The 27,139-nt window shown below is 46.9% G+C and overlaps 1 protein-coding gene across 2 annotated transcripts in view; it reads right to left on the bottom strand.

Annotated features, from left to right (window-relative positions):
* Positions 1 to 27,139, bottom strand: part of C1D (C1D nuclear receptor corepressor) — a 292,815-nt gene that overhangs the window by 186,052 nt on the left and 79,624 nt on the right. For both annotated transcript variants that reach the window (XM_069608151.1, XM_069608152.1), the window contains exon 3: positions 10,914 to 11,057. In XM_069608151.1, coding sequence (XP_069464252.1) covers positions 10,914 to 11,054 — 141 coding nt within the window. In that variant the 5' untranslated portion in view covers positions 11,055 to 11,057. The remainder of the gene's footprint in view (positions 1 to 10,913; positions 11,058 to 27,139) is intronic.

Below are 27,139 nucleotides of genomic sequence, written 5' to 3'. Positions count from 1 at the left end.
CGACCCAACCATGCTCTGCACACTCGTTCCAGACCGCCACAGCGCTGGCCGCAGCCCCCACTGTGAACCTTTTGAAAAGTGGGCGCTGGCTGAGGGGGGAGGGGGACTGAGGAGCCCCCGCAGACCACTGCAACGGTCTCAGTCCATAGGGGGGGGGGGGGGGGGAAACCCAGATGCATGTGGGCCAATTTGATTAGAGTAAAGGCCAAACCCTAAAAACGCTTACATTCCGAGGTATCTGACACCCCCAACATCCGGGAGAAAGAACGAAGCGGGGAGGCTCCCGGACTGCAGGGGCCATGTGAGACCACGAATAGCAGCGCGGCCACCTCGAACCTGGCTGGTCGCAGGGACACAACCTCGCAATCGGACCGTGTGGACACCAGTGAACCGGGGAGCGGAGTGCAGAAGGATTCGCCCCGAAGTGTTGGAGACACCGCAGGGGGAGGTGGGGGGGGGGCTCTGACACCAGGCGCACCAAGGGAAACACCTGGGGAGGCCCTAGTGTATATTACCTCGGACCACCCTGATCACACTAAGACCTCAGAGAACTGCTGGCGGTGGTGACAGGTAAACAAGGTGGGAGCCTACAGGTGGAGGCCACTAAGACTGCAGACTGTGCTCCTTCAGGATATAAAATGACACCTCCGTGCCCCCGGGGACGCAGCTTGAATAGCGCTGGGTAACCGTGTCTGGGGGTGCTCCAGGCCGCACACACTGGTATGAAACTTGCTAACCACTGATCACAGTAGCACAGAAACCGCAGACCAGGGGCTGGCTATCTGCTCTGGGTGCATCCCCCCCAACTTAGCGCGAACCCGTGCCTGGGGACAAGAGAAGAGCGTCCCTCTGAAGCTATATGGCGAAAGGGAATAAGACTACCATTCACCCACAAGGAGGGGCTGCGCAAGGACGGCTGTAAACTGGCAACGCCCTCAGAAACCTCAGCAATGCCTTCTACCACACCCCTAGCCAGGACAGCTGCCGAAGCCAATGGGGCAGTCCAGTGTCAGAGCCAAGCCTAGTACTGGCCGAAATGCGCTCAGGATTCGCTGCCATTAACTCCAAACTGGACGGATTAACGTATAAAGTTGATACAATGCAGGAACGCATAGACCAGGAAAGCAGCAGAACATTCGAGGTCGAGATCTGGGTCAGTGCACTTGAAGATACTAGCAACGATAATATGCACGCAATTCAAGACCTGCAAAGGGAGGTAAAGACCATCAGGGACAAGAACGAAGACTTGGAGGCGAGGTCGAGAAGAAATAAGTGGTTGGGATCACTGAGTCGATCGCACAACAAAACAGAGGTATTCATGGAAACCTTTATTAAAGATGTTCTACAGGGTCCACCGCTGTCCTCCCAGTTTCTGGTGGAGAGGGCACACCGGGTGTCACAAGTCGCTCCGAGACAGGGGCAGAATCCTTGCGTAGTCATTGCACGAAACTTGACTATCGAGAACGAGACACCATACTGCGCATGGCGAGAGATCTTGGGGACCTCACGTACGAGAACGCCAAAGTATAATTTTACCAGACTTCACACCAGCGGTCCAGAGAGCTCGCATGTCCTTTTTAGCAGCAAAGAGGGCGCTTCGAGACCATGCGATACAATACTCAATGCAATACCCATCGAAATTGAGGGTCCAACATAACGGACAAGCCCACTTCTTCACTGACCCAGGGTACATGACTTCACCGAGTCCCTGCTGGGCACCAGGGATGGTGAAATGGTTTGAGCCTGTTCCAGGGGTTTCACATTCGTTGATTGGACTGATTGTTGATTAAGCAGGTGCTAAATGTGAGACTCCCTCGGTGGGGGGTTAGTTCTGGGGGTGGGTGTTTCAAGTTAGTTCAAAAAGATTTGCATCTCACGAAAATGGCCAAAAGTCGGATTTCAGGGTGGTTGCGCGAACAGGATGGAGTTGCTTTGGTCTACAGCCCACATCCTCGTTATGGCAAATAAAGTAATCAGTTGGAATGTACGGGGCCTCAACAACCCGCGTAAAGCCCGTAAGGTAGTACAATACTGTGAGACACGAGGCCAGGATAGGTATGCTTCAGGAAACCCACCTTATGGGGAAGGGAAACAAGGGGGGCGGGGGTGGGGGGCCACCAGAAGCTGGGGTGTCCTGCAAATACTACACTACATATTCAGCATACTCGGCGGGAGTAATGACATTGATACACAAGTAATTGGGTTTCGTGTGATCGATCCACAAGGGAGCTTCATCACCGTCTCGGGGTGCTTGGTTACCAAGACGCTCCTATTCGTTAACATATACAGTCGAATGGGGATGACCCTGACTTCTTTAACAGCATGGTAGGGCACGGTCAAAAATACTTAGATACCAATATTGTGTGGGCAGGAGACCTCAACGTGACACTAGATCCACGAAGACAAAGGAGAGATGGGGGGGCGGCGCTCTAGGGCAGCGGAGGCGCTTGTGGCCACCATGAGCGCACTGGAATTGGGCGATGTCTGGAGACTGTTTAGACTGGAGGTGGAAGAATTCTCACATCACTCGACGGCATACAACACTTCGGACAGACTAGATTACATCCTTGCCTGCCCCCACCTCGTACACCGGACAGAAGACAGTGTGCTGCTACCAAGAACGCTCTACGACCATTCCCAGTGCTGTGGGGTCCCTGCACCTGGACCTAGCAGCAGCTCGCCACTATTGGAGGTTCAAGGCGGCAATGACAGGTGTGGAGCTCACAGCTTGGTTAAGAACTACTCTCTTGAAAATCAAGGCACGGTATTGGGGAAGGGAACACTATGGGAGGCGTTCAAAGTGGTGCATTGCGGTGGGTGTATGTCCCTAGAAATGGGAGTGTTAAAGCTGATACAGAGACAACTAAATTACTCCGAGCTCAAAATGAAAGGTTGGGAAGAGATGGTGGACAAGGGAGGCGCATCAGATTGGCTAGACTACAGGAGGAACTAGAACGCTTCAACACACTAGCTGAATGGGAGGTAAAATATTTAGCTCGGCCAGCGATGGCCCGCAGGTCTGGGGAGGAGGGCAGGCCAGGCAGACACTTAGCGGCAATGGTAAGGTATGAGGTGCCACAGGGAGATAACAGCTATAAAAACAGTAGACGGGGTAGAGGTGGTGAAGCTGAATGCAATTGCAAAAACCTTTCAAAGCTACTATGAAATCATGTACACTTCGCGGGGCACGTTGCAGAAAGAGGAGCTTGTAGAGTACATCTGGGCAGCAGCTCCTCCTAAGCTTAGCTCAGAGGCAGGCGAGGCCCTGGCGCACCCCCCCCCCCACCGCATCTCGGTTGACGAAATCCTTAGCGCAATACGTGCTTTTCCCCTCTTCCAATCCGCTGCGTACGGATGGGATAACTTCTGAATTTTACAAGGAGGGGGATGAGTGGGCCACCCCCCCCACGATGCGCGAGGCCGTGATAACATTAATCCCTAAGCCCGGGAAGGATACCCTGGAATGTACCACCCGATATCTCTGCTGAATCTGGATACCAAAATATTTGCCTAGGTGTTAGCAGACCGATTGCTCCCACATATCACAAAAATAATCCATATGGACCAATCGGGGATTATTCCAGGGAGGTCGACCTCTTGGAACCTCAGATGCATGTTCGCAATATTGGCCCAAATAGATCCTAAAACACTGCTGGATATGGAAAAGGCATTTGATTCTGTGGAGTTGAATTACCCATTTGAAGTACTGCACCAGCTGGGGCTCCCGGCGTACTACCGGTCGGCCGTACAGCTTCTATATGCAGGCTTGAGTGACCAGATATGCGTTGGCGGTAGAAGATCAGACTCTTTTAGGTTAGGGCGTGGAACCAGACAAGGTTGCCCACCCCCGCCACTACTTTTTGCTATGGCGATTGAAGTACTAGCGGCCTGGTTGCGGGGGTTTCATGGTCATAGTGGCTTGGCGATGGGAGAGCCAGGGAATTAATATCGCTGTACGTGGATGACGCAATTGTGGGAAAATTTTAATAAATAAACAAACACAAACACACAAGGGACCCAACTAGCAACTTTGTTATTGTGCTTACACTGCGCCAAAGCCTGTAGGCATCCAGGCGCCGAGACCGATACAGTGACGAAAGCCTCCAAAACAGGGCCAAATCCTCCCTAAATGAGGCTACTACACAGCCCCTAAATACCGAGGGGTATGGATGGGAGCAGTCCGTGTTCACGTACCTAGGGGTGCAGGTGAGTAGGGACACCCAGACCCTACTAAAGAACATCATAACAGATATTTACAGATTCTCAGGGCTAGTGTGGACAGGTGGTGCAGGCTCCCCCCCACGCTTATAGGAAGAATCACAGTGGCTAAAATTATAGTAATCCCTAAACTCCTATACATTTTTCAGAATATACCGGTATGGCATATTTTAAGCAAGTGCGTTCCCTATTGATTAAATTAGCCTGGTACCCAAAAAACCCACATATCAGCTGGGATGTACTAACACAGCCCTGGCAGAGGGGGGTGGAGGATTGTGTGCCCCCCGATTGTCATGATGCCTACCTCCAAGGAGCCAGGTCCGACCCAGCAACCCCAGAGGCAGGCATCATTTCCCCCAGGGGAGTGCCAGCGGGCCCAAGCTGGGGCCCTTTGGACTCAGTCCTGGCGCCTTAGGCGCCAGGCTCATGTTGGACCTCTGTCCTGGCGCCTTAGGCGCCAGGCTCATAAAGCTCGACATGTGTTCAAGTGTTTTAATGTGCACTTACCTGATGCAGACCATGCTGCCACATCCAGGCCCTCTTGAGGCCTGAATAGGAACTACTTTTACCTGTGGGACTACTTTCCACCCGGGTGTGGTCGGGGAAGGATACATACCTGATCGGAGGAAGGATACACACTTGGAACTTCTTCCAAAGCTATTTAAACCACACCCGATCAGCAACTCACGCTTCGCGTTGTTCTGCTCCTCGCAGCTGGACGCTCACCGTGTCAGCTCCTGCATCTGGACTTCAGCCACACCTGTCAGCATCCTGGGTCACCTGCAAAGGGAGACAAGAGACCTACCAGCTAATCTGCACCAAAGAGACCTCACCGACGATCCTGAAAGGGAAGACCTCATTTTTAAAAGCATTTAGTTACGATCGCTGCAGCGCTGCATTTCACTCACCTTTCCTGGGTTCCTCCATCTTCAGCAGCAATCATCCGGATACACAGCCACTTCCCAGAGCCTAGAGAAAAAGACAAGAATAAGAGGTGAGAGAAGGAAGGGAATAGGAAAAGCTCAGTTTCCTTCTAAGACTTACCTGTTGGGTCATTCCCATTTCATTTCGGGTCTTGCTGCTTCCAAGCAGGACCCCGGCCCCTATGGGGAAAAAAGACAAAGACATTAGATGAGCGAATGCAAAAACATTACCTGAGCGCTCATCTAGGACTTACCAGATCTTTACTGGAACTGCACGTTTCAATTCGGGTCGGCGCCATATCTCCGGCATTCCGAACCCCGGCCCCTATGGGGAAAAGACATCAACATCAGCGCTTTGTTGCAAGAAGTCTCCAAAGGAATCTTCATTCATCACCTGAAAAGACACAATGAACATTATTATTTAAAGCTTGAACTTTTGAACTTGCAACAGAACTTTTACAGCGCCTTACCAGTATAATCAAGCTTACCTGAACTCCCATCCAACCTCAATCCAGTGAAGTAACTGGGTTCAACGCGCCCCTGCGTCAGAAGCAGGATGGAGAGCTCGTCCTTTCAGACCCTAAGGTGAGACGTCACGGGGAATCGTGGAAGGGTATCGTGGAGGGTTGGAAGAGAGTGGGAGGCTTGAGCATAACTCAGTCAGTAGGTAATACTCCCTTTTCACGCACAGGGGAATATTCCTGCGAGCCGGAGAAGCCAGAGTAGAGGGCCCTTCCTGTCCATCTTCAGAGTCCTGCGCTTCACCATTGAAGAAGCATCAGCACTCAAAGCCAGACCTGCGCCTCCGTGGGAATCAGGTGAGCGTTACACTGATGTTGAACTGTATTTCCTGGCAGCACAACTGTGTTTTTTTTGGCAAAGTTCTGGATGCCGGGAGCCCAGGCGGCCCCACGTGTGCATAGAATGACGCTCGGTACATCCGGCGTCTCGCCAGGGAGTGCTAATATTCGGCAAAACTACAGACAAATGCAGGTCTGACACGGTACATGCCTGGCAGAGAGCTTTGAAAAAGCTAGGGGTGGATCGTCCATTCGATCCGGGCATCGCCCCTTGGAACATAGGATCTCTGGCACCCACCTGTGATGAGGCTATCATACAAGACGGGGGAGCAGGGGGCAGGCAGGTATCACCCGGCTGGACAACAAGTACCCAGATGGGGTGTTCGTCTCGGGAACTGTTTGTAGACCAGATGGGAAGTAGTTTCCAGCACGCATTGCAATACTTTAGAGTGAAAGCAACTTTCAGAGAGTGGTCCCTAGTGTTCCTGGCAATCCTGCGCACAGCCCCATTGCTGCAATATATTAGGAACTGCCCCGGGGGTAAAGGAGTGGTCTCCGCAATGTATATGTTAATCCATGCCTATTCGCCCCAGGAACCTTTGAGATGTAAGAGTAAATGGCAGGGGGACTCTGGGGTGCCTCTTACGGCTAGGCAATTGGTGGCGATCTGCAGCACGACACACAAGGGTGCCTTTTACTCCCGGCTACAGCAGATCCAACTTAAAAATTTGCACAGAGCATACATCTCCTCTGCACGCACCAGTATGACAGTACCAAAGCAGCCAATGGCCCGAGATGTAAGGCAGAGACTGCCGATCTGCTACATATGCTGTGGTCATGTGCTAAGCTGCGCTCTTTCTGGGAAGGGGTGGTGGGTATTATGACAGGTGATTGGACAAGAAGTGCCCTGTGTATTGCTGTGCTGCATGTCTGGCTGGCTCCCAGGACTGCCAAAGCAGTATCGAAGGTTACTATCGACCTGCATGATTGCTGCTAGGAGATGTATCCTGATGAAATGGACGAATGCAACACCCCAAAGGGTGAGTGAGTGGCTGAGAGACGTAGTCTGGTTGTGTGACATGGATAAGGACTATGCAGCCCTTTGTGGGTTGCAAAACTGACCCAAAAATATTTGGAATCCCCTTACTGCATATCTATTAACCCGAGGCAGTGCCCCGGAGTAGCCCTCCCCCTGCACAGTGCATCTGGGACCATCAGCACAAGGCACCCAAGGGGGGAGGGGCATAGGGATCCGTAGAGCACTGAGGGCCCCATTGGGGTCCCGTGAATCCCACGTCACGTACATAGACCAATGTAAAACTTGCATTTTTTTGATCTTGTGATTTATTTAAAGTTGTAACTGTTTCGGAATTGCAACCACCTGGTATCCATTGTTGCACTGTACTGCCGTCATGTTTGGCGTGTGTTGATGAGATGCAAATTGTTCAATAAAGACATTTTTTGGGAGCCAATGAAGAGATTTCAGGGCTGAGAGATGCGATCCCAGGGCTGGAGGCCAAGTACAAGTCTTGCAGTCCTGTTCTGGGTGAGTTGTGGCGGGCGGAGAGTAGAAACAGGTAGATTTAGAAAGAGGCTGTTGCAGTAGTCCAACCTAGAGACACCTTATGGGTGTCATTTCTAAGACTCTGCATAGTGTCCTTTCAATCCTCTGACAACTTTCGGCATATACAGCCTATTGTTGCTGGGTTGCCCTTTAAATGTTCTCTGGCTAAACTTGTGAGAACTACAGTTCCCAAGCAGTAAGGAAGGATTTTCATTTTATGTAGTGAGCCTGCACACCCTACCTGATGTGGAGTGCTGGGGGATACAATGTATCCAGTCTTACTTACCTGTAACATTTTTGTTACAATTGCAAGTTTGCTTGAATGGCTGGTGGCAGTGGTTTTACCTTTACGACTTAATAGTTTTTACTCGCAGGCTGTTAATTCAGCCTTGGTAAGGCACAGAAGGGCCAACATTTTTCTAAAATGGTGGGCTCGTTTTTTCTCCATGTATTGCTTGCTTGTAGTTACGGAGGTCTCAGCGGGATGCCCACGAAGTTCACGCGAGATTCGGAAGACCGTGCACCGCACAATGGCTCAAGGTCCCAGGGTATTTGGGTATTGCAGCCCCGCAAGGACGCAGCACGTCGTCGGAGGGCTCAAAATGCAGTCTTCTTGAGTCTAGTGTGTCTCACCAGGCTCTAGGATGGGGTTGTCGTTTTCAGAGTCCCCACGTCGATTGGAAGTAAGGATCTACAGCAGGCCCCGTTTACAAAACAGGCTCTGGTCGCTGGAAATTGTCCCAGCTGCAGTTTCTTCATCTTCCTCTTCGGTTCCAGATTCGGACTTTAATGCAGGAACCCGGCCAATCAAACAGCCTTGCAACATCCTGCCTTCACAGACACCCGGAGCCTGGGCGGGGAATCCACAGGACTCTCGCCCAAGATACAAATCATACAAAGGAATTTCCCACCATGGAGGTCAGGAGAAGGAAGAAGAAAGCACAAGAAACACTCAAAATGGCGAAAAAAGTCGACAGGAGCCATTTTGGTAAAATGAGCACCCATGGGTGCCTTTACCGGGGGCTGGGCAAACAACCCACAGTAAAGCTGCACCGATTTAATAAACTGGTTCACTACCACCAGCCATTAAAGGTAAGTTTGACCTTGTAACATAAATGTTATATTTAAAATGAGAAAGGGGATACTAGGTATCTCCCCAGCACTCCACAGAAGGTGGGGGGTCAGGTTGCCTAATAAAATGTAAAAGGGATCCAAAGATCCTTTCCACCCTTGGGAACTGTAGTTCTCACAAGGTTAGCCAGAGAAAGTTAAAAGGGGAGCCCCTAGGGCAACCCAGCAACAATAGGCACTTATTGTCGAAGAGGATAACTTTTAAAAGACACTATGGAGAGTTTAGAAATTACACCCATAAAAAAAAAAAGAAATTAAAAAAACCAACGATTCTGTGAGTGTGAAAATCCACCAGTAAAAGCATACATTTCTGGGGTTGACACAGGTCAGGAAGATTTATCATAGCTGTGAAAATCTTACCCAACAGGCCCCTTTCATCGTGGATGCAAGGTGCTTGTTCTCCTGGGCGGAGAAACTGACCCAGGAGTGCATTAGGGGCAGGAGGTGGGACCCGGACATCAAACACAGGCGGCCGTGTGAGCCAAGAAACAGCAGGAACCAAGAACATAAGCGAGCTTCTCGCATTACAAGAAACTTGGTACACGAGAATGTGAAAGTTGCCAGCTACATTTTGGCTGAGTGGTCGCCTGCAGTCGGCACGTTTTCGAAAGCCTCCGAACCTGTTGAAGCGTTGCGAACAAACGAACGTTAAGACAAAGGGTTGCCTGAAGACACTGTATAAAAAGGCTATCATTGGTAGGCGGCAAAGTAAACTTGATGTAAGATTATGAAAGGGGTGATGAAGAAAGCAGATGACCTACAAGTGACCTTTTAGTGTTTGAGTAAACACAGTAAAGGACGCCAAGTTAAAGGTAAAAGAAAACTTGGGCAATTAAGAAGCCAAGGGCCCCGTTTGCGCAGCCTGTAGTGGGTGGACCATGCAATCCATCAACTGCGCCCAGACCAGAGAGCCCCAACCAACCCATGAGAGTTGTTTAAGGAAATATGAAATGTAACAGCTGAACATTGTGAAGCAGTGCTTTAAGCTTGGGGAAAGGAACCGTAAACTCCTGTTGAACTTTGTGAGCAAGCGAGATGGGAAGCCCAAGACCTGGCAGAACATTTTTGAAGAAAGCAGCTATTGAAACTGTATTGACCTTGGGGAAGGGAGCCAAAGAAGAGCTCAAGCGGGAAGCAGCTTTACACTTTATTTTTTAACACTGTTATAGCTGATTGAGAAGATCCCTACACAACATTTAGTTCTAGATGAGAGGGCAAGCATAGGTTTTGACACAGACAGACTTGATTTAGACTTCTAGACAGACTTTCCTTAGTTTATTTAGGAAGGGAAAATCCCACCTTAGTTACAGGGCAAGCTGGGCCTTACACCAACCAAATATTTATTAAAGGATTTGCTCATCAGTCTTTCATCTTTTGATACCATGCCGAATATAATATATATATATATATATATATATATATTTATATTTTCTTTTTTAAACAGCAAAAACACCATTTCGGCGAGCAGTCCTCCCATGCGTGCATATCACTGTTGCAGCAAAATCAAAGCCAACTTGGGGTTGAATTAGTAAAACAACCTTTATTCGAAAATTGTGCAGTTTAAAATGCGGTTTTCCTAGTCACATCTATGCCGGCACACAAAATCAAACACCATATGCAACCAAAGGCACCAATTTATTTACAAATATTGCCTCGTAATAATGGCCTACATTTCTTTCAGGACATCACACACGGGACAGGGAAAAGCATGTATGGATGGTGCAAATAGATACCCAGGACATTTGTCAACTACTGGTTTGAGAGGTTTAGTGAACACTTTAGTCCAGAAATCTGCTTTACAATTCGTTCATCCATCAAGTTAATTTGTAAAAGGAGCCAGTCCCTGGAATCCAAAATAAAGATTGCTTTTCTGATGTCTAGGCTTCTACGACTGCAGGAGTCCTGTTTAAAAGTAGTTTGATAAGGTCGCCCAGCGCCCAGACCCCCCACCCAACCCCCCCCCCCCACAGCACCCCCAGAACCCCCCCCACTCCCCTCCAGCACACTCAGCCCCACCCCCCCTTCTCCTTTGCGAACGATAATGTGCAAAAAGACAAATAGGAATAAATCCAACTGAAAGGCTGAAAAGAAACATTCAAAACGAGACCCTATAGGAAGCTTCTATTAACAAGATAATTCTTAAACTATACAATCTGGCGGTATTGGATCAAAAATAGAAGGAAAAAGTTGAAGGCAAGAGACGTAACGTAGATAACATTGAGGTGAATCGTAAAAGCGGTTTTAGATAGACACTGATGTGCTGAACACTTAACCTACCTTCTGTAGTAGCTCACTTCTGGAGATAGACATCATAGTCTTCAGCATGGTGTCCACAGAGCCAAGGGACTTTTGGTAGGCTACAAGGTATTCGTGGATTTCTGTTGGATACTCTTCCCCATTACCGGTTCCTTTCGACATGATCTGGAACAAGCCAACAATAAAAGCGACCAATTTTAAGTGCATTTCCGTTGCAACCGAAAACATTTGAGTAAAGTCAATTCGTTCTCACACCAGCATTGAAGACTTGGATTCAAGTTTAATAGAAAAGCAGATATAACTACTTACAGAACAGTGGCTACAGCAACTTATTTTTTCAATACTGCCATACTGCACAGAAAACCATCCGACCAGAGATGGATCTAGATGCCTGTATTGTCCAAGTGGCAGACTTAATCCGGTCTTACATACTACCAAGAAAAGCCAAAACGAGGCAGTTTATCATTGAGCACCAGAAAACAGAACTTATTTGTAGGGGTTCAGGGACCTTTTGATCTTGTCTCCACTGCATCACTCAACTAACCCTCAAATTTGGATCAAACTGACAGTGCTCTTTGCATCAGCAAACAAAGACTGAGAAAAGTGCAGACAGGGATTGCAGCGTCAGCTACGAAATACCAGTAATAAGATCAAGTTTCAAGGCGAGTTGTGGTGCAACAAACTGGTCCCGGTACACAGACAATGCTTTACTGCCAGCTGGCAAAGGGAAAGGAGAAAATGGCACTGGCAGACAGTGCTTTGGCTTATATGTCCTCTTGCATCACACACCTGGACTGCCTATTTGCTAGACGCACTTGCATGTTGCATCTGCACCTGTTGCTTTTCATGTTCACTATGTCCATCTTTTTTCAAAACTCGACAGCTGTTGAATGTCATCTTCATGGAAAGACATTTCACATGTTGGGAATCACCTCTTAAAGGATGCCGCAGCTTTGCAAGTCTGGCAATGAGCCAGGGGGGCAGAGAGGGTGGGGGTCAGGGAGGAGGTTAGGGGGAGGGGGGCAAAGAGGTTGGGGGTGGCAGAGCCCAGTCTGTTACATGTCGGGATCATCTCAAAAGCCTGGCAGTGATGGAGACTAGTCACATAATGAGCTTACCTCTAAATGCACAATATGATTGTGGCAGAGTCGGTACACATCAAACACCCAAAACAGGCACAAATGTACTTTCAAAGCTACACAATCAATGCATATAATATTTGTACAATGAAAGTGTTCAGAAGGGTTTTCTACTTTAGTTTTCTTGCAAAACTACAATGACCAATTTTCAATGCCACTAAACGTTACCAGAGGTGTTGCTTATGGAGGGGCGGGGGGGAGGGAAGGGGGCTATAGCCCTGGGTCTTTTGATTGTAGCCCCGGATAGAATCTCAGGGTCTACAACCAAAAGCCTAGCTAGCCCCGAGTCCCGACAATCCCGACATTAGTGTAGCCCTGGATCTTTTCTAGACCTAGCAACACCCCTGCAGGTTACTAAAATACGACAAAAATGACAATGTGTTTTGAGTCCCAAGACAACAGCACATGCCCTGTGTGTGAAGGTAGGGAAGGGGTGTGAAAAAAATCAACAACTCAGGTGAAAATGTAATTTGCCGGAATGGGTGCATTTTTAGAAAAACCTACCAAGAGATTAACATAGCGATAGGAAAAGGGAGTATTTACTTCCCGATTGCAGCATAGTTTGCTTGACACCGATATCTACATTTGGCTCTCCAGGCCAACTGGTGCCCTACAAACACACCTCAGCAACATTAACTTAGTGTACTTCTGAATGTGTACAAAAGAAGCAATAGGCCACATCTAAAAAGACATTTCAAACATGAAGGGTCAAACATGACGGACATGTTGGATCTCATTTGGAAGTTATATTTGCAGCATGCCATGTACTAGCACCTCGTTTCCAAACTGTAGCTTCTGCTTGCAGGGAAATGCCCAATATTAGGAGATTTATCATTTTTATGCTTCATCTCCTCTCCTAGTGAGACCCCCAGCACTTTTATCTGGACCTATATATATATCTATCCTGAATGGGTGGAGCCTTTTTCCACTCATTCATTCTTATGGGCTATACCTTAGGGAACTCTGCGTTTTACCTTTACTATGGAGTCTACTTTCCTCCATATCATTTGCAGCACACGGCTCCTTATGGGCAGTGCTGCTGGGAACCCGTTGAATTCTCCTTTGATATTCTTTCCTTATCCCCACTTTCTACTGTTCTAAATGGTATAAAGAGATTGCATCTCTCTAGCTCTGAAATCTCTTCACTGGCTCCCAGTGGCTGCAAGGATCAACTTCAAGACACTCTGCATCACCCACAAGGCTTTCTTAGGCCTGGGACCACTCTACCTCCAACTTTCTCGCCCAAAACATCTTTGTTCTCGAGTTTCCCGTTCATCCAACTTGAACTTTCGGAGGGTCAGACGCTTCTCCAAGCAGAGAATTGGGGGCAGATCCATCTCCTCGGCTGGGGCCTCCCTCTGGAACAGACTCCCCAACGCTCTCCAACTTGAGCAGAACCACCTCTGGTTCTGGAAGCAATTCAAGACCTTCCTTTTCGCTTCAGATTTCTTTCGTCCTCTCCCCTACTGATGCACCGGACTACTCCGTGCACTGATCACCCTTTGAACTCTGGCCAAGGGTCCTGCATGTCCAGTTACCCTCGCACTGCCTCCAGGCTCCCCCGCACTTAGGGGTCTGTATCTGCAACCCTTCAGTCCCTTCTGTCTGCACTCATGAGCCACCCACTGGCTGCACTTTCCTCTTCCCCGCAACTGCGTGATCTGAATGACAAGGCCTAGTTAGATTGTCATTTTGTCTTCCCTTTGTGTCCCCCCCTCCTAGTCTTGTAGCGCCTAGAAACACTTGTGTACAAGTACGTTATAAATGCCAAATCATATACTGTGCATCTCTACAAAAACTTTATATTCTGAACACCTTATGTGGAGTGCCAAAGGGACAGTTCGTATCACCCTTCTCTCTGCTCCTGTGACATTTTAGTCACATACAACCCTCTAGTTATGGCTGGTGGCAGTGTACGTGTTCTACCAACTACTGTTTTTTTTTAACCGCAGACTGTCCAGTCTTGGTAGTGCACAATAGCATCACCCAAGTACTAACTTGATGGCTCCTTTCTTTTTCTCACCATTTCTAGCACGGTTGTTCTTGGTAAGCCCTTCTACCATTCTGGGAGGGGGAAGTCGATGTGCCTGTTTTGACTTTGACAGGAACCCTTGGGTGTCTACGCCTAAGCTCCAGTGTGTCTGGGCAGCCAGGAAGGAGTTTTTCACTCCTGTGCTCTTTGTCTGCCTCAATGCCTGAATGGAACCAGCTCCCACTGAGGGTTTGGCTGGCCTGATTGGAAAACCACCTGCACGTTTCTGTAAACTGCTGAGAGAGATTGCAGAGGAGTGTGCCCAAACTGAATAAGAGGTGAAGGGCAAGTCAACACTGGAAACTGAAGTAACCGAAGAAGATGCAAAGGCAATACTGAAGCGACCACTGTTGTCCTGACCCCGTTTTCTATGCGACAGAGGAACTCCAAAAAGGGCTTCCCTTTGACTGGTGGAACAACCAGTCCGAAGACAAACTACGCCATCTCCTGAGGTCCTGCGACTTTCCAGAGCTGCAGACGGCGAATACCAGGAGACTTCCGACCCAATCGTAGTGCATCATCTTGCTAAGGCCAGATCCATCAAAGTCTTTGCTGAGCTCCAGTCAAACCTCCATAGACATAATCCGACTCATTCAAGTCCCCTCACCACAGTGAAGGACTCCAGGAATCAAAGAAGATTGGCAAGGCGAATCGTGTCCTTTGTTGGTGCTGCAAAAAAGGAGCCAAAACCGCAGACTGACCAGAGAAGCTAAAGAAACGCGTGCCAAAGGTCATCCCTCGAGGCTGCTGCTGAGATCCCATCCATTGTCCTGCCTATCGTCACCAGACCAAGGAATCCAGGGGCCGGGTCCAGCACTACTACATCTAGGAGAATCCAGCCACGAACATTTCTTCTAACCTAAGGTACTGTGGGGACAAAAGGTAATGCTAACCTTAATCCAAGTAGTCGCTTCAAAGCATTGGAGTGCACGGAGTCTATTTCACACGTCCAGTGTGCCGAAATTCACTGTGATCCCCATTGGCCAGCCTCCTGATCATAGCCCATCACGGGGCACCAGCAGGCGTAAGTTGCCCCCTCCCCCCAACCAAGGCACACGAATAAGGCTCCCTGACTGAGCCTCTCCATCTTCGTGCTCGTGTCCTCCAGGAGCCCCGCTACACCGTGGGCTGCAGGAGCAGCTCACCAACCACATCTAACGTCCTGATTCATCCAGGTAAACCTGTGGGCTTATATGAGCGACCCAACGGCCCTTCTACAGCTATCCTGCATTCATGTTTTGACCCGTTGCGTCACACAATTGCACAAACTGCCATTTAGTGTATTTTAAAAGCTTTTTGCGGACCAAAAACCGTGAGGTTTGCTTGTTCCAAGATGGCCGCCTGAGTCCATTTCACACGTTCAGTGTGCCGAAATTCACTGCGATCCCCTATTGGCCAGCCTCCTGATCATAGCCTATCAAGGGTCACCGGCAGGTATAAGCCGCCCCCAACCAGGGCACAGGAATAAGGCTCCCTGACAGAGCACGACGAGCGACAGGGACTTTGCATCTTGCTCCACCCGCTCCAGTGCGCAGATCGGCTGCACCTATTGGCAAGAGCCCTCCCAACATCTTTCCTGCATAAGTCACTTGGCCTGTCCCTTTCAAACATAAATCCCCATGAGCGAATCCCCCCCGCCCCCCTGACTATCTGCAGTGCCTCTCCTGCACCTCTACCACTGCGGCACCTTGATCTGTCGACACGCGAGTGAGCATGGTCAACCGCAAGTATCAGGTTAATGCTGAATGTATGCATATGCTCACCACCCGTTAAGATCAGACAACCATCTCTAACATGGCACGTGTAACTTGTCGCCCGTACTCTCTGCTCTAGACCCAAATGGTCACAACCCAAACAGGTAGTATTTAACTCAGAACGTACTCACCATTATACGGCGCACTTGTAACACCAGCCGCCTAGCTCTCCCTGGCTGCAATAGACCTGTAGCAGGAACTCTCCATGATGGACCAGCTGACTAATTTTCTTCACAACACGCTATCACTGCTAGGCCAGCCTGCTCAGACTAAGTGTTCTTATGCCCGACTAGCTACTGCTTTGCCTTTTCAGACAAGTGTACATATGGCGGAATAGCCTACTCATGTCCACAATTGCCCAGAGATTACATTGTTGCCCACCCCACCCTCAACCGCTCTAAACTAAGTGAACATATGCTAGACTAGCCCACTTTAAACTAGCACGGCGTGAATGTATGTTGATTTTGACTACTCTGCACCAGTATTAGCTTTGCACTAGTTCTGGACTAGCCCATTTTTAATCATAGTTGCCATGCCTATGTCAGACTAGTCCATTCTGATTTACAAACTGCCCTGCCTATGTCGCATAGGTCTATTTCGATCTACATTTGCCATGCCTGTCGGACCAGCCCATTTTGATCTACAACTGCCTTGACTATGTCGGACTAGCCTACTCAGACCACATTTGCCCTGCCTATGTCAGATTAGCATACCTTGATTTACATGTGCCCTATACTCTGAGGGACTAGCCCACAGACTTTGCCACGTCCAGGAAACCATATTAATCTCTCCCTACTCTGTACCTTAGAAAGACCCTGGTGTCCTTTCTGCTATTGCTTACCTTACAGACAATCTACTCAACCATGCCCCAAACTAGGCATGTACCATGTCCTACACTTAATAGAAATATCAGACTTCGAGCCAGATTACCATGCCTCTACGAGCCTAGAACTAACAGCAACAAGGACCTTAACTCCTGCTTCAGCTATAAAAGAACTACCTCGCGTGCCGAGCAAGCCCCCACACTAACGACAACCTGCGTTAAAACCAACCAACCTAAACTAACTGCAATGGAACCCCAGAAACTAACTAACTCGACCACGGTATCTGGAGCCCTGATCAACGCCAGATCCATAGTGCCTCATGCCACAGAAATAGCTGACATCCTAACTGCTGTTAACCTAGACTTCCTAGCAGTTACGGAATCCTGGCTGCACAAGGCAGGGTGCCCAGTCCTCACATTAGCCATACCAGATCACTATCAATTAATCAGAATTAACAGACCTAATGCCAGAGGAGGTGGCTTAGCCATTATAGCGAAAGCCAACCTCGCCTTAAGACTTCTAACTCTACCCCCACTTAAATCATGCAAACTACTCACCGCCACATTGCCCATCTCCCACTGCCGCACCTTAACAATCTACCTTATATACAGGCCACCAGGGCCTATTGGCACCTTTGAGGAGGACCTATCCAGTCTCCTAGCCAATAACACCAATGACTCCTCTCAATTACTTATACTGGCAACTTTAAGGTAGGATTCAATGATCCAGAGGACAAACGAGCCCAAACAACAGCGACAATGCTAGCTGAACATAGCCTAATCCAAAAAGACCTCACTCCAACTCATGACAAAGGAAGGACCCTAGACTGGGTTGCCAACCTGAACTGCTCTACCACCATTACTAAAATTATCCCTCAACTATGGACTGACCACCATTTAAGCGACTTCTCCATAACTATAGATAAATAGCCAAAGATAAAGCTATGGCACCACCTCTCCCTACTAGATCCAAAAATAAATATCACACCTGACAAACTCCTACCACTACTCCTTCTCACTATTAATACCCCCCCCCACCCCAAGCAACTCCGATCCCGATCTCCTTGTGGAGCTTTAAAACAACACAATGACTAAGGCCCTTGACACTATTGCCCCACTCAAGCTACGCAAGAGTAAACAGCAGGCACACCTCAAAGCCTGGTTTACCCCTCACCTTAAAGCATTAAGATTGCAAAAGTGAAAATTAGAAACCCTATGGCGACACTTCCCTACTGATGAAAACAAATTGCAACTAAAATCACTTTGCAAATAACTACAAAAAAGAAATTATCTGTACTAAAAAAGATCTTTTCAACGAAAGAATCTCTAACGCCAGCTCTAACACCAAGGAATTGTTTGTGATCCTTCGGGAACTAGAATCCCCTATTCCTCCGCCTTACAATGTACCCAAAGACACTTCAAACCAAAATTGCCCAAAAAATTTTTTTTTTAAAAATGAAAAGCTTCCTTGCCCCCTACCGAGACGCCATTTACTAGCCCTACTAAAGACACACCCGTCCAGCACCGTTCAAATTCACCTAAGTATCCATCCAGGAAACTGAAAAAAAATCATTGCATCTCTGAAGCCCTCTAAATGTAAGAGTGACAATTGCCCTGCACAACTAATCAAGGATGCTGCAATAGACAGCCCCCTTCATCTCAAAATTAATTAATGCCTCCTTCTCAACCAATACTGTCCCAAGTAATTTAAAAAAAAAAAAAAAAAAGAGTCATGGGTTTTACCTCTTCCCAAGAAACAAACTCTAGACCCGTCCATCCCTACCAACTACAGGCCAACACCACCGTACCCTTCCTTCTCAAGATAATGGATGGAGTAGCCTATCTACAAATTCAGAACCATCTTGAAGCCAATCAACTTTTGGGCTCCCGCCAATCCGGATTCAGACCACAACATGGTACGGAGACAGCCTTAAACGACCTCAAATCGACGAGCTCAAAGGAAACACTGCCATGCTGCTCCTTCTCGACCTGTCGGCAGCCTTTGACCTGATGGACCATGCAAACACCTAAAATCGGCTGCCCACTTCGAGTGAAGCCATAGCTTGGGTCCAGTTATTCCTAGATAATAGAACAATGAGCGTTTTCTCCACATTGGCAGACCCAATCCAGACAGCATGCAGTGTCCCACAAGGCTCCTGCGTCTCACCAACCATGTATAATATATTTACCAAGCCCCTATTTGACAAATTGGACAGACTGGGTGTCACTTACAGGAATTATGCAGATGACACCCAGACCCTCATTCCCCTTTCGGGCAACTTTGTCTCCGATACGGCCTTGGTAAATGAAATATACCTCCTCATTAAGGCATGGATGGCAACCCACGGCCTCTGCCTGAATGACGATAAAGCAGAGATCCTGATTCTCGGCTCTGCTACTAATCTAAAAAAACTCGACACCAACTACTCTGCTTTCAACATCGATGGCAACATAATCACAGTAGCCAAAGAAGTGAAAACGTTAGGATTTTACCTTGACTCCACCCTAACCTTGAGGAAACAGGTAAACTCTCTGGCATCATGCACTGTCTATACCTGTAAACTTATTAGATCATGCAGACCATTTCTAATACAAACCAGCTGCATTATCCTCGCCAATGCCCAAATACTATCAAAACTTGATTACTGCAACACCCTATACTTGGGGAGCAAAGAAATACATCACTAACAAAATCCAGACACTGCAAAATAACGCCCTAGGAACGGCCCTGAACTTGCCTGCTAGAGAACATGGTTTTAAATATGAGAAGAGATCACCACTGGCTAAAAATAAGCGACAGGATCTTACTTAAAACAGTCTCACTAACTTTCAAGTGCCTTAATAACAGCTCCCCCTTACCTTACGGAGAGAATAGTCAGAAGAACATCGACTCGCACCTCCAGAGCAGCCACCTCCCACTGCCTACAGGTACCTAGATTTAGGTTAAAAAAAAAACAGGCAGTAATAGTTTCCCGGTAAAAGCTGCCCAGCACTGGAACGCAGTCCCACTTGATCTTAGAATAGACCAGTCCTACAACAGCTTTAGACGCAATACTCTTACTGGCTGCGATCCAACTAGCAGTACGACTAACCAATATGCACTAGCCTCTGAACCTGCACTTCCTTGTACATCTGCACCCGGCCCCCTACTGTAGTGCACCCAGATTCTTGTGTATGTATGAACCTCATCTGACCCTCCATTATGCAATGTATGTATCTTACCGTACCCTCTACTGTGTAACTAAGCTGTAAGTATCCTTGTACTCTGTTGCACCCAGTTACCGAAGGGTTCGGTGCGCCTTACAAATCAATAAACAAACAGAGGTGTCCAGGTTGTCCACCCTTACCTCTGACCCAAGCTGCTGCTTGTGTCCCTTTTGCAAGTCCTGTAGCAGGGTCTCCACCGTTTATTGCGACTGAAAGTATCCACAGGAACGTTTGCTGTTCTGCTGCTTCATAAGACTTTGAGCCCTCTCTGTACTGCCCTTTAGCTAGGGTTGCGAATTGGACTTAAGCCTTGGTGTGCGAAGAAACTTCCTCTAGAACCTTAAGCACTGCTAATGTTAGACTAACAACTGTTTTCCTTCCAAAGAAACTTTATATTATGTAGTTTTGCCATAACTAAATGTAATTACAGTATGTCTTCTGTTTTACGCGAGTGCTCGGTAGTACCAATAATACGGCAGAACTGTCAGTTCCAAACTCACAATTATAACCGCTCCACTATATGCGGGCCATAACGGGGTGATGTCCTCACCCAAATGTGCGATATCGCGCGCAGCCCCAGCGGTTCCATACCGCCACACGACAACAAATCAAGGTAATAGGCGGCAAGCAACGTCTACCGTGCAATGAAATTCATGTACATGAAACTGGCTCCCAATCACATCACTAATAGAAAATGATGCCCAAAAACAAAACCCCTTCCAATAAAAGGTCCTAAACAGGGACATAATCCATTGTTGCCAGTATACATGATGAAAACCAATTTTTCTGGAAGTCAATAATATTCTGAGATCAGTGTTTTAAGAGGGAAACACATACAAGCAGTATAGGTCAACGTAATAGCTTAACATGTAGAAATATATTTTGCCAATCAAGGCCTCTTGTACAGGTATTAGACATTAATCACAATTAACTCAATATATCCACATTAGAGTATTCTTCATAGATGCAGACATTCCTTGGTGGATACAATTACAACAGCATTGCCACAATTTACACAGCATTTCATAATCTCCGTTTTTATACATATTCATACATATCAGTACCGGAGCTACAGGTCACTGATCTTAAGGACACAGTGTGCCACTCCACACTCTTTAAAACCTATGATATTACTCTTGGTCCGGAAAATAAGCTCTGTTCTAAATGTAGCAATTTATTTCATTTTGATTATTATCTTTAACCTTTTTTAGAATCACCAAATGTATATCCATATGTGTGTGGGACTTACTAATAAAATGTTTAACTAGTGGTGCCTGTTCAATTCTATTTTTAAATACAGCTCTGATGTTCAATGAGTCTGGTTTTACATTTCCTGTTCATTTTGGCTATATAGTGCACAGGGACACATGATCATTTCAATGACATGGTCAGTATTACAGTTGGTGGGGAGACATTAACCCACCAGGGATGTTTTTAGTGTAAAGAGGGGCGGCCTCCCTCCCCCCACCCCAAATGGATAGGGGAACCTCTCATGTAGCTCTCAAGGGGTACATGAGGATTCCCCCCATCCATCCATTTGGGGGGGGGGGGGGGGGGGGGGGTGAGCAGGGCCACCAAAGAAGATGTTTTTGATGGGGGAACCCTAAACCACCAGCAGTTGCGGGGAGCCTCGGCAGGGTCCCCATTCTTCCCTGGAGGGAAAAGCTGTAACGTAGCCCAGCCAGAGCTCCAGGCTTGGCTTGCGGATGGTCGACCGACATGGGAGATGGTTGCCCAAGGTTTGGGACATCAGCCCCGAGCATCCATCCTTGAGCTCTGGCTGGGTTGCGTTACACCTTCTCCTGCTGGGAAAGGATGGGGAGCCTGCCGAGGCTCCCTGAAACCACCGCTGGACTTGTTGACGGTCAACCCACATGAGGGACAGCCACCCAAGGCCAGGGACATCACGCCCGACAATCCTGGAGCTCTGGCAAGGCAGCTTTACAGAATTTCCCTCTGGGAATTGAAGGGGACCCTGCCGGGGCTCCCTGGGACTGCTGTTGGACTTGTGGACAGTCAACACTCTTTTACGCCCAGGTAGGTGCACCCACACGTGAGGTACAGTTTTCATCCGGACACCTGTGGCAATGTGGGAAAGTAGGACATGTGTTGGCATCATTTTTCAGGTGAGAAATGTCTGAAAAGTGTTAATTTCAGATTTTGCCAGGGCTGTTAATAAATTCTAAGTTGATTCGCTTAAGTCCGAACTCTGGATTTCCACGGGTGTCTTTTCAGAAATGCATGGGGTTCCCCCGTTTTCCTTTGTGGCTCCAACTGTTACGCTCACCTGGTATCCACAGGGATGCCACTCAGCCCTGGTTGGATATGCGCCTCGAACCCTATCCCCGATTCCTGGGTAGTGCCTCAGTGGAGCCTGAAATGCAGGAGGGCTGGATTCAAGACTTACAGTTGTCTTCCCACCTCCCTTGGCCCTCGCCTCACCTTAATTCCTTAGAAGGTGCGCTCTCCGTCCTGCTCTTCGTGGCAGGGGTGCGTAGTCTCGTGTGGGCAACCAAGTTGCTTGTAGGTCTTGCTGCTTTACAGTCTTTGTATTCTATTCTTTCCTTCCTTCCTCTCATCGTTATTAATGTCTTATTTCTTCTCTTTAGGTGTGCAAGAGATTTTGGCGTTTTCGTGCAGGTTGGAGCGGAGCACGAGCCGGTAAATGAAGGCGCGGTGCTCTCCGGTAAGTAATGCGCGGTGCTGTTTTGCCTTGTATATGCTAACCTGCGTCTATCCCCTTCCTTTGTAGGCCGCGGTGCTCTTCGCCGGTTGCAGTATTGTTCCAGAATTATGCTGACCCAGAGGCAACTCATCCGGTAAGTCTGTCTCATATATATATATATATATATGCGCCAGGACTGACTCCAAGAGAGTCTCGGGTGAGATTCTAAGGCCATAATGGAACCCCAAAACCTGGCCCTACCTGGCAGGCTGACTTGCCAGTGGGGGTCAGGGGTAGGTATCATGACAGCAACACCCCAGGTCCAAATCTGTAGGTCGTCTACCCAAACCCCTTGGGGGATAGTAGTGGTTTAGCCTTTTCCCTTTGCGCCATGGTAGGTGCACCCACACATGTGAGGTACTGTTTTCGTCGGGACACATGTGGGAACACAGGAAGGTAGAACATGTGTTGTGGAGGCGTTGTTTCAGTGGTTGGTGGTGGGAAATGTCTTTTTCACCAAATTTCAGACTTAGCCGGGGCTTGTGGGTAATACATTCTGGGCGATTTGCGCAAGTCAGACCTCTGGATTCCCACAGGTGCCCTCTTTTAGGAAATGCATGAGGCTCCCTGTTTTGGTGGCTGCGACACCCCAGGCCCAAATCTGTAGGTTGTCCACTAGAGCAAAATCTGCACTGCCGAAACACTTGGGGTTACCAATGGTTTAGCCTTTTCCCTTTGCGCCCAGGTAGGTGCACCCACACGAGGTACCATTTTCATCGGGACAACTCTGGGAAGGTAGGACATTAGTTGTTTTCGCTTGGTTGCTGCTGCACTTTGTCACACAACCCTTTCATTTCCAAAATGTGACCTACATTTAGTCGCAGCTTTAGGGACTATACGCTTTTGTAACCTGCACAAGTCACCTACCCTTCAAAGGGTCGGCCTGTGCTCTTTCAAAAAAATGTATGCTTGCCATTCCACACCACATTTGTTTTCCTTATTTACACATGCCAAGTACGTCTGTTTAGGCCGTCAGCATAAAAATCGTATACCATGGTCAGTTTTTGGCTTGTGGTATTGCTCGTTTTGTGAAATATTACGAAAAATGTGTGATTTCCTAACTGGAAATCAGTCGGGTAAATGTAGTGGGGCATTGCTTTTCTCAATATTCACAGAAGACATTGCCTTACAGAACCCTTGGCAGTTAAGGGGTTCAATATTTGTTCCAAAATACCCTTGCTAAGAATATTGAATTCTTACGATTTTGTTTTTATAGCAACAGAACGAGTGGGAGGTAGCGGCATGACTAATGTTCATTGTGTGTTGCCCATGACAGCAGCTTTAATAAGAAACCAATCTGACTCATTAGGGGTATGAATTGGATAAATCATGTACTTTGCCACCTATTAGCGAATGCTTTGACCATTGTAGAAGATCGTTTACAGATAAGCCCCCTGTAAATGGAACTGGTAATAGATCTAATGATGACTTTGATGATTAAAAAAAAGTTGGCAATGGTTGAAAAATTGATACCTAGGATTGAGCCATTTCAGGAGGTGATATTTGGATGTTACCTGTTGGAACACCCCTGGCCATAGACATTTTGTACAAAAGACACTCTTGACATGTTAAATAAGTCACCTGTCCTCATGTTCAAGGAGACATGGTCGATGGATCCATTTTGAATTGATGGATTTGTTATATATCAATCTCAATCTCCTGCAAAAAAAAATATTAAAAGATCGCCCATTTGGCGATCTCATGAAAGGAGTTAAACAAGAGCTCCATTCTGCTATAGTCCAACATCTTGATGCCAACGATTATGTACTGGCAGTTGAAAACAGTGGTTTTAATGATCAACGTATGCTTATCATTAACGTGTACGATCCCCATGGTACACTAATAACAGATAACATTCTGGAATCAATTGACTCAATTATCTCCAATTGGTATCAAGACTGACTCAACATGATATTACTGGGGGGGGGGCGATCTTGATGCAAGATGTGGGGAATATTCAAAGGAATATTACGATTTGTCACGATCGTGCACTATTGCAGAAATCTGTTAATGCTAAAGGCAAGCAGTGGCATAGTTTCATAGAACTATGGAGTATGGTATATTAAACGGACGCACAACAGGTGACATTTTGGGTCAATCAATGAGGAAATGTGGACACAAAGAGACAAACTTACATTATTTATGTGGTAACCCTCAATTGATGATCATTAAAAGTCTACGCATTAGTACGAATATATTTAGTGATCATGCCACATTGTGTATGTGTCTAGAATCCAAATTTACTCGAAAACGTCAATATGCTATTAGTGGTCTGGAACCTAATCAGAAAGGTAGCTGGGTGATATGGGCTGACCGTAATGTTGGTAAGATGCGTAAAAAACTAATTACGCTCAATTATTGAGTTTACAAACTGAAAACTAGATTGAATCATGGTTAACTAAATTGGTGTGTGAAAATACAAAACGTAGAAAGAATATTCAAGTGATGCCTATAATGAGTCATCATGTACGCCCATTCGATATCTAAATTCAGAGACAAAAGCAATTGCTGAGAATCGGGATTCGTAAGCTGAAAAAGGAAGATATGCCAAGTTTAGAAACCCATGCTGAAATAATTGAAAAACCAATGTAAAAACTGGTTAAAACAAAAAGGAAACGTTTAAGTCCAACAGCTAATTGGCATAAGATGATAAAAGCACCCAGTAATAAAAATACAAAAAGGTATGGCATATTCTTATCTTGGTCAGACCTCTGACTAAAGAACTATTATCAATCCAATTTCTGAGAATGTCTGGTATTCCCATATTGAGGCTAAAATGAAGGTGGTACCATAGACTTGCCATTCCAAATTCAAAATGTGAAGTGGCCAATGCATTTTGAAATCGCAGATATGATCGCCCATCTAACAAAACAACTCCCGAGCACCAGGTCCAAACCGCCTTTCAACAGCAGCACTCAAGGGACATATGGGCTATCGCATTATGTGATTTATTTAAAAAAAATATGTTGGGAAAGACGTATACCCAATTCTTGGAAAAAGTCTATATACATCCCGGTATTTAAAAATGGAGATCCGCTATTACTGCAAAATTATCGTCCGTTGTCCTTGACACTAGGGGAAAGTTATTTGCTAGATTTGTGTTGGTTCATCTGCAGGCATGGGTAACGGAATACAATATTTTGGACCCATACCAGACAGGTTTTCGTAAGGGGTCCAGTACCACACATAATATCAGATTGTTCGATGCAGTGATGGCAAGGACCAAAACGGAAAAAAGCCCCTCTGTGTATATAACCTTCATTGATTTCTGTGCTGCGTTCAATCAAGTGAAGCGCGTGCTGTTAGGGAGGAAACCTTGGACTCTTGGTTGTCCTAAACGGATCCTCCATTTGTATTTTATTTATTTGTAAAGCGCAAACCAGAGCCCTGGGGCAGCTGGGTGCTATAAACTTACATGTTTCACAATAAATCAATGCTGTACAGAAAAAAAGGTGATACAAGTTATAGGCAGTGTAAGTTACAGAAACAGATGTATACATAACAGTATGTAGTTACTATTCAAAGAACAAGTAGTATGCATTTTACCAACAAGTAGGATAGCAATGACAATAGGAGACATTCTGAGGCGAGTATGCATATATTATGGTAAGGATGGAATGAGGTCTTGCTCAATGAGCCAGGCCCTGACCTTTTACGGAAGAGAGAAAAGGTAGGTAATTCTCTTATAGGTAAAGGAAGTGCATTCCAATTTTTTGCAGCGAAAACTGGGAAACTATAGCTCCACCAGCTCGTTGTTGGTTAAATCGTGGGATGACAACGCAATGGGTTTGCGCTGCTCTACTGGGTCGCAGAGGTGAGTGGCGTGTGTCGCAAAGATATATGGGTGCTTGGTCATTAAGGCATTTGTGAGTGAGAGTGCTTTAAGGTCTATTCTTTGTTTGATATTAAGCCATTTGATTTTCTGTCTAATTATGGTGATGTGCTGTTTTCTTGGGATATTGCAAGCCGAACGGAGAGCATTATTTTGCATGACTTGCATTTTAATATTTTGTTGGGAAGTTCCTAAGTAGAGTGCATTGCAGTAATCAAGTTTGGAAAGTACTAATGCTCTTGCTACTGTGATACAGTTAGGAGTGTTCAGATAAGGCCGACAAGCTGTGATAAACTTGCACGTATATGCTGTGGATGATTGTCTTGTGAGTGAAAGTGCTGAATCAATGTGGATTCCTAATGTTTTGGAGTCATTTGCTACTTTGATGATGTTATTGTCAATGTTGAAAGATTTGAAAAGGGGGCCTAGTTTGTTCAGTTTTTTGGGGGAGCCAAGAAGGAGTAACTCAGTTTTGTCGTCGTTTAGGCATAAGCCGTTCTTAGCCATCCAAATTTGAATAGTGCTATAGATATCATGGAGTGTTTTGCTGTCTGCAACGTAATCACCAGTGATAGGGATGAGTATCGGAGTGTCGTCTGCATAATTGTTATATGTGACACCCAGATAGTAAAGTATATCAAATAGAGGTTTGGTGAATATGATGTAGAGAGTAGGGGACACACATGATCCCTGAGGGACTCCACAGGTTACTGGAGTAGATGGTGATGAGGCCCA

The sequence above is a fragment of the Ambystoma mexicanum genome, chromosome 4q, assembly GCF_040938575.1.
Source record: "Ambystoma mexicanum isolate Mex_15411 chromosome 4q, UKY_AmexF1_1, whole genome shotgun sequence".
Taxonomy (NCBI): domain Eukaryota; kingdom Metazoa; phylum Chordata; class Amphibia; order Caudata; family Ambystomatidae; genus Ambystoma; species Ambystoma mexicanum.
This window is presented reverse-complemented; position numbering and strand designations above follow the sequence as displayed.